Below are 17,979 nucleotides of genomic sequence, written 5' to 3' on the forward strand. Positions count from 1 at the left end.
TCTATATTTTGTAATATAAAGTCAAATGCAGGTTCCATTTTGAAAGAACTTATTTTTGTAGATATAGCATATTATACAGAATATATCTACTCTGTCCTCAATATGTGCAGAATTTTGAAAGAAAAGGATCAAGCAGTTCTTTAAAGTTCAGATCCTTAAATTGACCAATTTTCATCTGCCTCCATCTACCCTCTCCCACTTGGTATCTAATGAGCTCCAAATATCTTCAGGCAGAGAAATGCATTGTAGTATTTTGGACTGACCTGGTTCGAGGATGAAGTACACTGTAGAAGGAACAGGAAAAGAAAGTGAAAAGAACACAAAGGCAAACATTGAGGGGTGCTCAAACACGCCATTCGCGCCGACAGACAGGATGGCAGGGTGAAATAGATTATGAAAGCATTAAGATCTGGGGCTGAGAGGAAAGCCAAGAATGCTTTTGATAGTTAAACATTGAAACTTTATTGAATAGAGGTCATGGCTGTAATGAAAACAACATCTGTCTGTGACTGTTAAAATTTGATTGCAAGAGGGAAAGCGGAATGATTTTTTTTCTCATGCTGATTGATGTAAAAAAATTGAAAAAATGGACATTATAAAAGGAGAAGTTAGACAGATGTAGCAAAGCAACAGCTGCTGGAGATGGACAAGCTTTCTCCTGGGACATACTGCCAAGGAAAAATAAGAGCCTTCTGATTGCCTGCTGCTACGAAGCAGCATTAACTCTACTGAAGCCAAACTGCTTGTGCCAATGCGAAGCTGGCATGAGGTCAGAATCAAGTAAGGAAAACAAAGCAAAGTGATGGAATGTGACAAGTTTCTATCAAAAATGTAATTAGTTTAACAKTGATGTCCCTTGTAGCTGAGTTTGTAATCTGGTTTCTGTTTTATGATTTATGTATGTACTCTAGTATTGGCAGCATGGTCAGATAATCCATGGGCTAAAAGACTTATAGGACTATTCCAGGTATAGAAAAAAGAGAAAAGGGCGGGTTCTTTCTGGTGTGTATCACCTTGATGGCATAAAATCATGTTTGTCTATTTTCAGGGATATCTGGGGGTAAGTTGTGGGCAGCAGGAAGACAACTGGAGCCTGTTGAGCCCCTCAGCTTGGCAAAGCTTCCTTGCCAGTAGTTCCCATTTGTGTGGGACAGGAGACCCCCAAGCGCACCCGGCCTTGCAGGCTGGAGGTGCTCAGGCTCCATCAGGTTCTGTAGCTCGGTGCTAAGCCTAGAAAACACAGCAGCAGTTTCCTTCTGATGTCAGCACAGTTGCAAAGCTGACACGAATATCAGCTTTGCTGAGTTGCCCCTACTTGGGGGAACTTCTGTGTGCATGTGTGATTCAGCCTGCAGCGAGTGAGAGAGAAAACCTTCAAACAAGACAACCTGCTTTCCAGCAAGCCTTCCTTATCACATGTTTCTAAGTTGTTCTTTGTTTTTATAGGCAGTTTTCTTTTCACTCTAAACTGTGACCATGTGTTGTGGGATAGCAGTTCCTTAACATCTCTTCTTAGCCCGCTCTGAAGCGGAGCTTTGCGCGGGGGCCGTTGCATTATGGAGAATCTTCCCTTACCCTCTGCGTGGCGGACAAATGCCGGCTGCGAGACAGTTAGAGGTGGCTGTGAGCTGGCAGACTTGGAAAGCTGRCATGGGAAAGGGGGGCGGTATTATGAAAGTGGGAAGGGATGAATTACTGAAAGATTAAAATGGATTTTCAAGCTCATCTCTGAAGAGGCTGTTGATAATGTTTTTCACCATAGTTTTCTGGTACATCACAAAAATAAATCTCTAGTGTTTGAAGGCAGCCACAAAAAGCAAGGAAGAAGTGAAACAATGGGGAAGTGGTTGATATTTAGAGGAGTATTTGCACTGTGTACTTTGCATGTGTATCTTGCATTGCTAAAGCTGAGCAATGTTGAAAATGTGGAAAAGACTGAGACACATGGAGGCCAGTTCAGAGCTATTTAATCTGTGTCTTCTCTGCGCTGCTTTCTGAGGAAGGTGAGGAGCCTGCCAGCGCAGGCGCAGAAAGCGAGGTGCCCCACGCAGGGCCTGCACCCTGGAGGCACAGCCTGCCAAGGCGCCGGGTTCCCTTCACTCTTGTCTGAGCAGATGGGTGATCTCGCCAGTGCTGCTGCTTGGCTAATGAAGGGTGGCTGCTCTGCCTCCTCGGCACACAGTGACCGCCCGTGTCCTTCGCCCCCTCTGTATGCTTCAGGTTTCAGCAAATTGCTTTAGACTCACAGCTACTGAAGTCATGTCTCATCAGTAGGACTTTAAACTTTTTCCCTAAAATTTCCTAAGCTTTCTTTGCTCTGACTTTCCTCCTTGTTTCTGAATTGTCTGCCCATTCCTCTTAGATGTGTTCCCAAGAGCCTGTTGCACAGTGGTTTCCTGCTGTAGAACCTGTTTCTGTGGAATTTGTAGCACGCAGAGAGGGGACCTGCTTTGCATGTGCTGTTAGCCCTTTGGTAGCACTGCTGGCATACGGGCTTTGCACTAAGGAAGCCAAAAATCCATTCAGTGTTGTACTATTGATCACCCATTCAGTGTTGTACTATTGATCACAAGCTTGGTATCAAGCTCAAGGGGGTTGCTGAAGTGAAGACTACTTTTATCATCGTGCTTCCTTGTCTTACAGATAGAATAATTTCTAAGAGAATTGTTGGCTTCTTCAAGAAAGAGCAAAAAAAAAAAAAAAAAAATCCATAATCCCTTTGTAAAAGATTATTTTCAGGAAATGAATATCATGCAGGTATTTCCGAGGGAAAAAATATTCACTTTTACTACTTTGGTCCCCAGACTTGGGGGATGAGTCTTGCCGTACCTGTAATATACTGTCACCCAAAGCCTTGGAAGTAGTTTATCACTTCTCGCTTGGTTTCTGCATGATAAACTTAGGCTCAAGTCTGTTTCAGAAAGTTGCCTCTCTGCGTCTACGTGCACTAATGGGGACTGATCTTTTCATGTGAGTGCCGTGATGGCTATCCTGTCAGGGTGCGTTTAACACAGCGGTTTGCAAGGTCACCATTGTGGAATTAGCTGCAATGAGGATCTGCTTGTTATATAAAAGTCCTAGTCCTTAAAAGGTACCTTTTGTGACAAAGGCTGCCCCCTCCACTTTTCTCAACAGTGTCTAATATAATGAAGCCTTGAACTGGACTGGAATATCTTGCTCATATTTAAACATTAATTGATAATAATTTTATGCATCATGCGAAACTTTACATAATGAGGCATTGACATTCATTTTATGCTGTTATATTCATGTTTGGATGACAARCTAAATTGTCAGTGCTGTGCGTAGTGTTCCAGGTGTCCTCTACCATTCCAGCTGACTTGCTTTGAATGTGCCTAGTGGTATTTTAAAATCAGAGCATAATATTGAAGCAGTCATTGGGAATGGCAGATTCTGAAATTTTTGCCTTTCCTAATGGGAACATCTGAGTTAAGCTTGGTTTTTATATAGTGAAACATGGATTTCCTGGTGTCTCTGCAAGGACTTGCTCCTTGCTAATCCACATCTGAATTGAAGCTTCTGTTTACAAGTCCCCCCTCTTCTTTCCTTCTAATATGTAATGATCTGTGACAACAGAAATAACGTTCAGCTCTGGTTTGTCTTGTTCGCAGCATGCAGTTAGAATATTGTACTGCCATTTCAGTAATATTTTTACACTTGTCCCCTACTGTCTTGGCTGGTTGCCAGCGTGGTGATTTATGCTTTGTTTGCCTTCAGATGTGATTATGGTTTTGCTTCCCTGGATGGACTGTCTCAATGAGTTCTTCACAGCATAAAATACTGGCGTTCTCAAATCAGGGGACTTGTTTAAATTAATTACCAGGGAAAAGAGGCATGGAACTTCGGGGGGGGGTGCGAAGTCCCTGGATACAGTCTCAGTTGCAATAGAAAATCTATAACTGAATTATTTTGACTTTAATGAAGAAATAGGCTGGCTAAGATTCCAAATTTCTAATGTCTTTTCAGGTGCTTCATTTTCTATCAATGGAAGTTTTTCTGTGGGATATAAAATATTTAATCAAAATTCATAATTTTCCAGTAAAAACCAATTTAAGCAGAATATTCAAATAAACCCTTTATTTCTTTTTCTACTTTAAAAATGTTTTTAACGTCCACTATATATTGAATATCAAGAAAGTCAGAATTGTATATGCTCAATCACTGCTACCTCCGGTGCATTTGACTTCCAAAGACTCTTTCATTTCAAGTAAGAGACTCTTCCTTATCCCTAGGTTCCCACAAGTATCTGAGGGCAAGACTTTAGCTAAATAATTTAGTATTGGGTATGTCGGAGATCAGAACGAACTCCCTTTCTCTCCTACCCTTCTCTTCTGCTCCCAAAGGATGCTATTCTAGTTTATCTTTTCTCCAGCCCTTCCTAAATGTTATATAGGTTTTTGATTCGATGTTGTCTGATTTTAGTGTGAATGATACACTGACATAGTTTTTCATAACATGTAATGAAAAAATGTATTATTAATCTGGAATACTCATGAACATCTTTAGAGGAAGTGACTTGAATTCAGACATCTGGAAAAAGAAGGCATTCTGTGTTGCCCTAGCATAATTTGCTATGATGCTGGTAATTTCCTATTCATTTGTCTCGGTACTAGTGAAAAGAGTATTGTATTTAAAAACAGGCCTGCTTGTACTACGCTATTTAGAGCTGTCCTCCAAGAAGAGAAACAGCCGAGCAGAACTGCCGCTCCTAATGCCTGTAAACGTTCAGGGTCAGCAGGTATTCATTTGCAAATGCATCTTCACTTCTGTAGCAGTAGAGTGCAGAAGATCTCCAGGGGGTTATATCAGTTAATATGGAAGTATACAACGAGCTACAAGAAATTGTTTATTTCTGAGACGTTGTATGGTAACCATCCCAGTTAGGTTAAATTCTCTGACCTGAGGCAAAAGGGGCTTCTAAAGAACAAGTGAATAATGGTGATAAAGCATAAAATGAAATAGTAATGTGCGTGTTTAGCTTACTATTTATTAGCAGCAGAACTGTACACCACTTGTGCATTAGAATCTGCTTGCACTGCCTTCAATTACTTGCTGAAAGCTGCTCAGATCCAGCTTCCATGTCACTGTACTGCACAGAAACATGAATTAAGTCTGTCACTCTTTAGATGTGCTTGCCGAGCCCACAGTGCTGTCATTATAAGTCCACACAGAAAACCCTCCCAGTCTTCTGCCAGTGCAGACAGAACAATTTTTGCCCCTTTGCTTGTTTTTATTGCTTTCTGTGGAATATTCTTTTGAAAGTGACATTTATTTGTCAGCTGGAAAAAATAATCTTGTCAAGTGCTGTTCTTAATTATAGATTTTGAGATTTGTAAAGTTTACATTCTGTTTTTCAATTCAGGATATAATCTCTCAAACATAAATATGAGTGTTAGTCCTGCATTAAAAAAAAAAAAAAAAAACCTTTCATTGGTAGGCAATTACAGCCTTTATAAACTTCCCCTACTTGTAGGGAACTAGACTTAGCAATACAATCCAAGAAAGTGAAGGCTTCGACAGGTACACATTTACTAAATCCTAAAACGCAGTTAAAAACGCATTTAAATGGAAGCTACCCAAGTCTCTTTATGGGAGAGTATTAAGCTGACATTGTCGCTTTAATTTCATCAAAGGAACAAATGTCCTGTTGCCTCAGGGACTCCAGGAAAAGGTACGCTGACTTTTGGTCATTATGCGGACATAACAGTCTCCCTTTCTCCAAATSAATTTTATAGTCTAGAAAGAAAATAAACAACTGCATGCGGGTGAGGGGGGGTGGGGGGAAACCATAGTCCTTCCTTTGGGTTCCTGTTAATGGGCAAAGGCAGTGAGATGAGTTAAAAGTATGCTCTGATTCCAACACAGGGCATTCGGGGGCCCTAGTTTCTGTACTTAACACTGCTGATCTGGTAGCCCTCGTGAGACCCACTGGTTTGATCCTGCACTTGGTAAGTTCAGAGCAATCCTAACTGGATGGCTGATGCAGTTGGCACTGTTTAAGCCCAAATGGGAGTGAGGAGGCTAAATGCATTTGGACACCAAACCTCTTTAACACAGAGCCAGGCAAGTTCACCCACCGGGCCGGGCGAGCAGGGCCGGCTGCCGCGGTGGTTCCAGCCGGGCTCCGATCGCCTGGACTCGCGGTCGCTCTCGTCAGCCTCGCTCCCCTCTAACCTCTTCTTACAGTCGCAGCTTTTCTCACAGGGGTGGAGGGGTGGTTTGTGCTCGAGTTACTTCCCTCTTTTTATAACTAAAGTTCTCCCTTATCTTTTAGGGAGTACTAAATTACATCTACACACGCTAATACTGCTGTCAAGTAGGCCTAACTTACTTAACATCTATAGCTGGTTATTCTCTTTAAAAATACATCTGTAATACCTATAGTGATTTTCTCAAAGGTTTTTCAGTTCTCAGATGTGCAAGGTAGTAGTCCTGGAATTGCTGTATTACTATAGTATGTAACAATAACAGGCAACAGCAACATTTGATTTTATCTGCTTTATTGTTTTTAATATAGAAGAAATGCTGCTACCTACGTGTGAGACAGATCTTTAGCAGCAAGTTTACAAAGAAAAGAAAAACAAGCCAACAAAACAAAAAAACACCAACAATAAGAAAACCACATCCAAATTCTTCCGGCTTTCCATAATGCAAGGATCTTACTCTGTCTGATGTGGCTCATTTGGATGCCATTCATTTGATTTCCAGAAAATTTCGGAGTTGTGGCAAAAAAAAAAAAAAAAAAAATTGCTGTGTTTCAAATAAATAAATTAGATTCATTTGTATTCATCTCTGTTATCTGTGATTCATGCTTACGCCTTGGAGTACAATGCATAGATGAGTCATAAAGAGAGACAGCTTCAGCATAGGAAATTACGCTGTCATTTCAGAGTAACATTTGTTCCCCAAACTGAAACAAAGACAGGCCACTACTAATCACAGACAAATGACTAAAGAATTGGAGTATTTTTTTTTAAACCAAACACAACAGCAGCAAAAAAGACACATGCTTGCMAAGCCAGAGCCTGTTTCAGACTGCACAGAGCAGCCGCTTGCCAATTCCCTTGAGCTCTGGCAGACCTGGCAACCTCTCTGGCTCACAATTTCTACCTTGATTTTTATCTAGGAATAAGATATCGTACAGAATAGTTTGAACTTTGGCATTTTCTCCATTTCTTACAATATTTAGGGAAAATTGAGCCTTTGTTCAGCTCTGAGCTCTCTATAGAAGGTTTCAGGTGTGGTACAGGCAAACTGTTGCAGAGCACACACATAGTTGTGTTTGCAGGTGATTTGATGAGAACAGCGAAATAGGATGTATATGTTAGGTCAGGATCCCTCTAAAATTCATAACCAGCTTAGATATGAAGCTGAACACGAGTCTTTGAAGTACACGGTCTAGAGAGATATAAGGCGAATTGTTTTTTTTAATGAAAAGCCTCTGATGAAGTYGGTGTCTTTTGTATATTCCCATATCCTTCCAAAGTATCTGCAGGCCAGGGGAATAGTCTGTTTCTCCTTTTCTTCTGCATCAGAATTTCAAGATGGCAAGGAGGCAGCACAGGGGCATCCTAGCTTGTCCAGGATGCTGTGAATATGCCTGAGTGATGGAAATCATAAATAGAGGCAGACAATCTCATGGCAGCGGTGTTTGCTGACTGCCAAATGCATCATAATTCCCCAGTCTTCTAAATTAAGCTGCTCATATGCATTGCCAAGCCTGTAGGAGGAGGAACTGAACATACTAAGATTTGAAGCTTGGTACTCAAGAGGCTGAATGTCACTCAGATTGTGATTTCTGATTCCAAGTATGAGCAGAACACAGCATTTTCCCCCAAATCCTGGAAACACAAGACTGCACACATTTAATTACTGGCATATAGTTTACCTAGTTAATGTTTTCCGAGTATTAAAACTCGGAGAAAACAGGAAAATTAGGATGTGTGCATGAAATATAGGTGATTATATATGCAYCTAAGAATTGCATTTTTTTCAATGGGAGCTGGTTAGACCTTGGCTTAAGTTGGCGAGAATTTTACCAATGAAAACAGTAGTAACAGGATCAGACCAAAAGAATTTAATCCACAGAATTCAGCTGTTATGCTCACAGCAAGGATGTGGCCATTAAGAAGTTTATATGGACATAAATATTCACACTAAGTTTCTTGAGTTTGTCTACTTGCTTAAAATTGCACTTGCAATTTAAAAAAGAAAAAAGGCAACACAGAGTATTATGGCTGCGTTTTAATCACTGTAGATTCAGGAACAAATAGAAGAACAGCTTAAATATTTATACAGATTATATTGCAATCTTGAATTAACGACTCATTTTGCAGTTGTTCATTTCTTTCTCTTTCGCCTTTAGCTTATATTTCCCTTGTTGGCTCAGGTTTCCAAGGTAATATATGAGGGTGACTCTGATGGGTTTGGAATTTTTCTGCTGTAATTGCGTTCTGTAAAATCGTCAGGGCGCGTGTTGTGTCACTGAGTCGTGTCTCACCTCGTGCTGCAAGTTCATTCAAACAGGAGGAGAATTTTACAGGGGTGCAGCGCTGAGATGAGATGTGCTTCCCGCAGGCATTTTGGTAGTCTGGAGAAATCTACAGTGTGTCCAGCTGAGGCAAAAACGTGACGTGTTTGGCCATCAGCCGCTGTGCTCACTGYGGCACGCGTGGCACCGTCACCTCGTGGTGCCGCCCAGAAACTCTGCATACGGAGCTGTGCTTCTTGTATTCCAGACTTCCAGTTCCCCTTTGTCCTTGTTCCGTGTGTCCTGCTCGTGCTGGAGGGAGCGCCCCGATGGGGTGCGGGCCGGGAGCTGAGCGTTGCTGGTCTGTGGCCTGTGCCTCCCTCTGCGCGGCCTGAGCCGCTGCTGCGGCGCCTCCTCCTGCCCCTCGCCTCRGGCCTGTGGCGCCTGCCTCCTCCGCACCGCGGCCTGGAGACTGCAGCTTCAATATTGCCACTGCGGCGGCKCTTTCCAGGAAATATTTGGGTCGTTTCACAGTGGATAGCTGAATCTCATTAGTGGGTAGTGAAGGCTACAGAATTCTCATATTTTCTCCTAAGAAAATATTTGGAAGGCTTTTGTGGGTCTCTGAAAAATCATTTAATTCTGCATTCTGGCTACCTGGTTATGAACTTGATTGTAGATTAGATTTGATTTATGAAAAAGAGACAGTGAACTTCATGGATTGAATTAAAACCCTGAGTAGCTGAGTAGGAAATGAGGTATAAAAGCATCCCTCCTGGATATATTGAGTTACGAATTCTATGGCTGAACATTATTTTCTATTTATATATAGTGAATTATTCATACCAAAAAGATTAATTGTAAAGATGGCTCTGAAAACAAAACAGAATCTCTCGATATCTAGTTGCCTTTTTTTTTTTTTTTGATTACCTTACCTATTGAGAGAATCCATGAATCTTTATTATACTACTTAATGGCCTGGAAACACATTACAACAGCATAGGAGCTTATTTATAGCTATATAAAGTTGAATTATTTTTAATGAGACAGTTGCATGCAATTACGGCAATCACACTGAAACTGCGCAGCTAGCTCAGCAGTTTTTGGGGGCCTGTGATTGAAGAACTCGGGGTTTCCCTTGCAGCTGGTGGAAGCAGTGAAGTTGTGCCCCCTTTCCAGGAGAGAGCACGTGCACYGCTCCTGTTCTGGGGAAGAAGGGAGCGCGTGCGATCCAAATTAACCTGTAAAACCCGATTCCCTGGCAAAGTGCAATGCACTTGGTGGGAAATACGGGTAACTAGTGTTTTCATGGGTGTTAGCTCTCATAGTAAGTCTGTTTTCTATTTCAATTAATATTTGGCATAAATTGCGCTTAGTAAAATCAGCAATACCCAACTGACAAGAACACAAGGCAACTGTAATTAAGCCACATGTTCAGTAATGTGCTGAACAAACAATGGAAAAAATTACACTTTGGTTACTAAATTATAATCAGCCTCAATCTGCCCACTCATCCACCTCTATGAGGGGATAATACAGCTGTATTAGGAACAAATTTAGCAAATTAATTAAAAAAGTGGTCGTTCAGCTGCACATGTTGGCATGARTGTATTACTCCAACAGCTTTATGTATACAGACATCTTTTTGCTCCTAGGCCGTGTCTGCTCTTGATTCTCTCATTCTGAGGCCAGAATCATAGGCATGGAGGAAAGAGAAAGAGGTTTCTAATTCTTGGACTAGAATTCCCTGGAGGTGCTCATCCAGAGATGAGAAAAAGCAGATTCTCAGAGGCAGCTCATAAGGAGATGATAAAACTACATTAGTTCTCCACATTTCCTATGCAAGATTCCCCTAATCAGGATTTATATCCTAATCAGGATATAAATGAATGCCAGATAAATGTTAATTTTGAAGGCTTTCTGTGGAGTATAGATTATTACATCAAATAAATACCTCTCAACTATATATGTGTATGTTTATGTGTGTATGTGTATAAATGCATATATTTATACATATAGTGTGTATATACCCATACACATATATACAATGCTAAAATGGTAATTCTTATTGCTGGAAAAAAAAGCTTTATAGTTTTGCTTATAGTTAATGAAATAATTTCATGTAGAAATGAAATAATTCAAGTAGCTCCTTGGACGTGCTTTAGTCGTCGATTGTTGATTGTTGAGGGGGCAGCTGTGAGAGCAGGCTCGTGCTCTCGCACCTGGGTCAGTGGGTTGGATGCAGAAGCTGCAGTAATGACTAGATAAAGAAAATACTCAGCTGTGGAGAGAGCGCTGCAGCATGCAAGACTTCTCAGCCGGGCACAGCGGTGCGGGTGCTGCTGTGCTGCGCAGAGCCAGCCTTGCTGAGGAGAAGCAGCTGGCCGGGGGGAGCTGCACGAGCACGTGTTTGGGGCTGGGTGTGTGTTATAGGCAAAGTGTTAATAAGGAACCCAGAGCTTCTCACCCAACCTGAAATGGTTCCAGGGTGAACAGCACCCAGCTGCTGCTGCTAACATTTTCACCTTCTTTGTATTGGCTAAATGGAGAATATGTGAAACAAATACTGTGGCTATATGAAATAAATCCAGGCAAGTCTGTATGTGCACCTCCAGTGCACAGACATGTGTTTAGAGAGACTTTGGCTCTGTGAGTTGGTGGAAGCGGCCACCCTTGGCCTGGGCGCCGGTTCGCTGGCCCSGGGCGCCGGTGCTGCTGGCAGGAGGTTGCTGTTACACTCGCAAAGGCCCTGCCAAGGAGCTGCTTGTGCAGCCCGAGGAAGGGCGCTGAGCAGGGCTGAGTCGGAGCCTGAATCAGCCATCCCCAAGCAGCTGGAAGGCGCCGTGCTGCCTGTCCCTGCCAGCGCGCCGGGGAAGTTCCCGGCAACGCCGGGGAGAGCCRCTCGTGGGGAGGAGGGGATGTGCCTGCCAGGCCGGGCTCCAGCTCCCGGCCCTGCGAGCCCAGGTGTGCAGGGCTCTTTGCTGGCTCCCAGGAGCAGACACAGCCCTGCTGAGACCGCCCAGAGCTCAGGGGTGCTCGCAGATGGGTGTTCAGTAGAGTGGCTAAACGAGTACAGGGGAAAGAGAACAAATATGGACTTCATCAGGATTTATATCATGTCAAAATCCAGGAGAAAAAAATGATCCAGGAGATGAAAATGAGTTCTTTCCATTACTAATAGTTTACATTGCAAGGCCACTATCTCATATTACACAATGTATATACTATACAACACCCTCCCTATCTCAAGTGAATAAATAACATGAAACCTGAGATTTATGGCAAAAATTAATCTCTTGCTGGTTACTCTTTTCTGACTGAGGTTCTTGTGCGTATTTCTATCTTACATGAACTAACTATGAGCCAACCAAGCTAATTCCTGGAGTGACTCCCTTGGCTCTGGTGGAAGCAGTCCAAAGATGACTCTGTAGCTGTATGCTAAACTAGCGCATCCATTGTATAGATGTTATAAGAGGAAGGACTTATGCTAATTGGTCACAACATCATCCCAGCCCGCAGCACATGGCTTGCTTCTAGCTTCCCTTACAGTTATCTCCATCAAGGGACAGTCGTTTATTTTCCTGTCTTTAAAATTTTCTTTTTCCCATATTAAAAAAAAATCAGTACCTTGAACAATTTTTCTTTCATCTGGGAAATGATTCTGCTTCTGCTTTTAATTTTAGAGATACCAGGAGYTGCTTTTCTTGAGCAGACGGGCAGTAGGATAATTGCGTTGCACACACCGCCCATCACCTGAGATCCCTAAACGTGTTACAGATCTGATGCCTTGTAGACTTGGATGGTAAACAGGTATTTTTGTAGATATTCAATAGACATGAGAAACTAAAACTCAGTCTTGTCTTGAAAACTTAGCAGGTCTCGAGTGGTCACGTCTTGGGAATGGTGTTGCTGATGGACCTGCGCAAGTTGTGCCTTCGAGTGGCAGCCTCAGCTTGTGCAGCTGGACTGTGCACATCCACGTGGCCTTCCCGCCGCGGGCAGGGGTTGCATCAGCACAGGGACGGCTGGTGACCGTAGTCCCAAATCAGTTAGAATAAGCTGGGGTCTCTGTTATGTGTTTGACCATTGCAGCGTGACCACACCGGCATACAAATGATTGAGGCTCTTCTGAATCAAGAGGGAAAMCAGGTGAGAATATGTACAGTCTGTGTACTATTTCAGAGTTCAAGTGTGAACTGCAGCTAAAAGGGTCATCAGAAAATCCTACTGCATACTGAGGTGAGAAGAATGTCTTTATTGTCTTAAAATTTCAGATAAAATTTTTTCAGAGAGGTCAGCAACACTACTTTTTTTTTTTCCAGGCTTCTGTTAATTACTCATGTTTAAAAGTCCAGGAAATACGGAAATGTTGGAATTATGGGCAAAGAATATGATTCTTTTATTTAACATTTAAAATTTCATTGACACACACCCAAAACAGAGGAAAAAATGAATTACATGAGAAGTTTAATTCAATGCATATGTACTGACACAAAGTATGAACKTTTTCAGTCTAAAAGGAATAAAATTAAGAAAATGGCAAGCAATCAGAAATGCAGTTACGCATTACATCCTTAACTATTGTAACTATAGTGGCTACTAGTACCCTTGTTATAATGCATAAGAGAAGCTGAAAGCATTTAGCTTTGCTTTTTTCAGCTGACAGTCAGTCACAGGTGCGCAGCTCTTCCAAATAACTATTCAGCTGTGAGGCATTATTGCCTAAATCACCATTTTGAACCTGAGATATAAGCTCTACAACCCCTGGCTCAAATATAAGAAATTGGCTCTTGTTTACAATATAGGTATTTTAAAGGAAGAAAATACCCAGGAAATCAAAATCAAAGGAATTTAATTATGCTGCTTGTTCCTAGGAGCAGCGTTACTGTTCTACATTCTAACAGTGCTTGCATGGAAAATGAAATGTACACCTGTTAACAATGCCACTCTGATGAATGCCTTGCTAAAAATTGGCATCTACTTTTTTTTTTAATTATATAGGGTGGAGAACCAAATATTAGCAACATCGTGTAATGATTTACATTGTATTAACATCATATGAAAGTAGGCTGAGAATTTTTTGACTGATACAGGAATAATTATCAGTATTTTACATTTATTACGTAAATGGAAATGGGTGAATGAATAGTAGCCAAAGCTGTAGGTAAGACTGGAAAAATGGGTTCCTTTATAACCTCCTCATGGCAGGCACTGATTCCTTTAGAAGTTTGGAATTGACACTGAAAAGTTACATGGCTGAGTTCAACTTAAAAAAAAAAAAAAAAATACTTTATTTGGCTCGTATTCAATTCCTCTGCATTTTCTACAAAATAATTTTTCATTGTGATTGTGAGAAAAAAGTATTCTTATATGTATAAAACATCTAGTTATAGTTTATATTTTAAAACACAGCAGAAGCAGTTGAAATTTAAATAGCCATTAATCAAGAGTAATGTCTTTGTTGGCTTGGATAACATAGAAAAGGTAGTTGCCAAAATGTAATGTATGAGCCCATTGAAAGTGTAAAAGCAGGAAGAAAAATTAGATTTTGCTCAATATGCCCAGGAGTTAAAGGTTTAAGTCTCAGTTTTGTATATGAAACACTATAATCGTATTTTGAAGCAAGATGTGTTTTTGGAGCTTGGTTCTATTTTCATCAAAGGGATCTTCAATGTTGATATCTGAAGGACTAAAGAAGAAGAACTCACAGTAGGAGGAGTCCCTCTGAGACTACACTTTTCGGAAATSACTATTTTTATTTCATTCTTCAAGTTGTAGTTGCTGATTTGGTAAGTAAGCAATAGCTTAATCCCACTGTCCTCCTGTCGGCTGAACTGCGCTGGATTGGGTGTGAGGGGATGAGCAGCTGCCCTGCCCGGGTGCCCGCGGCGCTGAGCCGAGCGAGCGGCAGTGGACGCTGCCGTGGGCAGCTGCGGCACWGGCCTCTCGGACAGGCCACGCGTGCCGCGCGCCGCGCTCGGCGCCGCAAGGCAGCAGCACGACAAGCAACTTAGACTAGTCCAGTACCGCTGAAAAATGTCCTTTCTTAAACCACCCCCAGAAGACGTTTCTGTTGGAGCTGGTTTTTACGTTCTCCTATTGCCTTGCTCCTAACAGCCCTACTGTCACGAGTATTAACAGAGCAGGTCCGGTGCTCAAACTGAGGGAGATGCTGGTCGGAGGGGGCTCTGTGCCATCCCTGTCATCTTAGGAATTTTGAGCTCCCAGATTTTGAAGAACTCAAGAAATGATTTGGAGTGACTCTGACTTTCAATCAGAGAGATTGATTGCAGATCCTGCAGTAACTAAATCAATATATTACTTTAAAGAAGATCTTATGGAAATATTTGACCCCARTTTTAGAATAAAGCTTTCAATGTTATGCCACCACAGGCCGAGCTGGTACCCAGTTAAAATAACGTTCTTAGTGCAAGTGTATGTGCTGACCTCAGGTCCCCTGCTCAATGAGTTTTATTTTTACTAGGAGTAATATACTTAAGTTCTCTAGCACTCTGCAAATTCATTTTTTATATGCAGCTGCATAATCTTTTTGGAGTGAATATGGACATAAACTCTTCCTTGCAGATCTCTATAAACATCTGCTAGCACAGCAGATATTTCAAATTAGGAATCCAGGAAGAGAAGTGCTCCCAGGACTGATTACTGAGCTATAAACCCTTTTATTTTAATGTACTCTGCCAAGATGAGTCCATAACCTCCAATGAGTCAGGAAAGAAAGGGGAAGGGCGATAACAAACACAGCTTCATTGTAATTTTAACCATATTGCCTTAGTATGATCACAGAACAACCSTTATGTTGAGGTATTTAAGAAGGCTATGTGGACATTAGAAAGAAGACTTGCATTCTTTCTTCCCAAGCATGCTTACCCACTATTTGGGATTTGATTTCTTCTTGTTATTCCCAGTAAACCAGACRACCCTTGCCACCTTCCCCAAGCAGTCCTGGCTTCTGGCAACCTGGATGCTTAAGCCTTCTGCGGGACAGCACAGAGACAAATTTTGTTCTCCTGACTAGACCCCACTCTGTAAAATGGGGACATGTCCTAACTGTATGGTGGTGTTGCTATGGATGTGGTTCTGCTCCAAGAGATCACTTAAGTAATCTGATGCATGTAATTAATTCAGGTTTACCAGTGCATATTAAATAAGCAAGGAAATACTGAGTTGCCTTGGAAGCTGTTTGTAGTCTAAGAAGCAAGCTGCTCACACATGTGAAAAAAAAAAGCCCACTTAGTTTAGACTGGAAACAGTGGTATGCTTAATGCTGCACACAAGTCTAAGCTGCCATGAAAGTCACATGGCTCTTTTTTTTTTTTTTTTTTTTTTTTTTTTTTTTTTTCCAAAAAAAGAAAAGTTTGCAAGCTCTGCTTTACAAGTCAATTTGTGTCTTAGGTAATTATGGTCTCCCTATTGAAAATCCCCCTGTAATTTCAGCTGCAGGTATTTTTCATTTCGTGTCTTAAATTGTTCTACGTTATTCTAAAAGCTGGTTAACATCATATGGAGAAGGTGGCCAAAATCAATAGAGTTTCACAACAGAGACATGAAAGAAGTAAAGTATAAAATCTCTGAAAGAAATGATATTCCTTTTTGGGGCCAAAAGGGCAAGGACAATGGCATCAGTGAATTTATATTATTTTCACTGCCTTTGCTGTATTCTTAAGATATAATAATAGTTTCAGACTTTTACTTCGCACAGTACTGCAGATATATCGTCTTTGGTCTTTCAACAGAATGAAACGGTAGTTCTAACTGAAAAGCCAAGTTTTGACTGTTAAAATGAAATTTTAAGATGGTTTGCCCGAAAGACAGGTGGCTAGTCTATTGCGGGAGTTTGATATTCTAGTTCATACAAACTTGTCAAAATTAATAGTTTGTGTCTTTAAAAAAAAAAAAAAAAAGACATACAGGAATACAGGAGATGGGAATCTCAAATAAAAAGAACATGGGATAGAAAGCCCTGAGCAATTTAGTTCATTTTGACAGCATGCTCCAGTGTTATATATACACATTTACGTTACTTTTACAATTTCATACATAATAAGGGGCTGACTTGAACTATTGGGTTAAATAAATTTATGTATCTTCTTGAAGTTTTTGCTGGCAGGACGAAGTACAGGTCTCCTGGAGATGGACTCTATGCCCTTTTATATATCTTTTATATATCTTTATATATCTTTTCTATATCATTTCTAAGAATTTTATGAATCTAAATTCAATTTCTTCGCACCAGATACAGCTATCTTTTGGCTAAGATCAAGAATAGGATCAATCTAATATTTGCTTTTATCCTTCATTGAGCCACCACTCTTTACAGGAGAAGGAAAGTAGAATCACTGATACAATATATGTTTTATCTCTTTCATTTTTCTGTATCTATATTGTTTTGAATTGCTGAAAATTTATGATTTGCTAAATATAACTTGTACTTTCTTATTACTGGGCTAAGAACCAAAGTTACTACTCACTGTCAAGTCGAGTGGATGTTTTAACTATTGCRTTAATTAAAGAGAAATTGAGGAATTCTGACCTAGAGCCTGTTGAAGAGCTTTAAACCCAAAGAAACAGTATCTTTCCCTAAACAGCTCAGGTCCTGTGTATTCTGCTTCTGATACACTGAAGCAGTTGGGTATCACCTGAGAGAGGACAGAATTATCTGTTGTTCTGAAAACMGGTTTCTTCTACAACCTGGATTTATTTGTTTCTTTCTCTAGTTCATGGAGTGAATTCACGGAGTGAATTTTGTTTCTGAAGACAGTATATAAAACAGCACATTACCTAGTGGGAGTACTGTTCCCTGAGCAGCGTATCTGTGATGAACATTATAAAGGAGCGAGAAGATAATGATTAATTGCTGTGTTAATGCACCTATGTACAATAAGACAAGACTCCTTATTAAGAGCCACGTAGTGCTAATGCATTGTRATGTATTGCTGCTGTCACCAAGGATCAATTTCCTTTTAAGAGGATGAGACCCAGATATTGCGTGCAAGTTTTCTGTATGTGCCCATGCCTTTTTTTTTTTTTTTTTTTTTTTTGTTCCTTATCCCACAGGGCAAGAATTTAAACAAATTGTTGTCATAAGGGTTGGTTGTCAGGGGATCTTTATGTCCAGCTGATATTGTTGTAACGAACAAGGCTCCGCTAGGAATTTCCATCTGCTTTTCGTCCCAGATTTGCTTACATAGAATTACTATGTTTGGTGATGCCTAACTAAAGGTGAATGGGAACACGTTTGTAGTTAAGTGTTTTTTTATAAGATCTCTGTTGATAGGAGGATATGCAGATAGATAGATAGCTTAAACATATTTAATATTTTAAAACTTTTGTTTTTAAGTTCATTTAAGTTCAGTGCCTGAGGAGTCCATAATCCCCCTGTTGCCACGGCGGGATGTGGACGGGGTCACGCTGTTTCCCGACGCCGCCTTTAACGCGCTGCGCTCCCGCCGCGGGCACGCTGCGCATGC

General features: G+C 41.0%; 1 protein-coding gene across 1 annotated transcript in view; it reads left to right on the plus strand.

Moving 5' to 3' along the window:
• Positions 1-6,027: 6,027 nt before the first annotated feature.
• Positions 6,028-17,979, plus strand: part of CABCOCO1 (ciliary associated calcium binding coiled-coil 1) — a 46,651-nt gene continuing 34,699 nt past the window's right edge. The window contains exons 1-2 of the mRNA XM_026042992.1: positions 6,028-6,173; positions 14,187-14,280. Of these exons, the coding sequence (XP_025898777.1) occupies positions 6,028-6,173; positions 14,187-14,280 (240 nt within the window). The remainder of the gene's footprint in view (positions 6,174-14,186; positions 14,281-17,979) is intronic.

The sequence above is a fragment of the Nothoprocta perdicaria genome, unplaced genomic scaffold, assembly GCF_003342845.1.
Source record: "Nothoprocta perdicaria isolate Ctin4 unplaced genomic scaffold, notPer1 scaffold_32, whole genome shotgun sequence".
In the NCBI taxonomy this organism is placed as follows: Eukaryota; Metazoa; Chordata; class Aves; order Tinamiformes; family Tinamidae; genus Nothoprocta; species Nothoprocta perdicaria.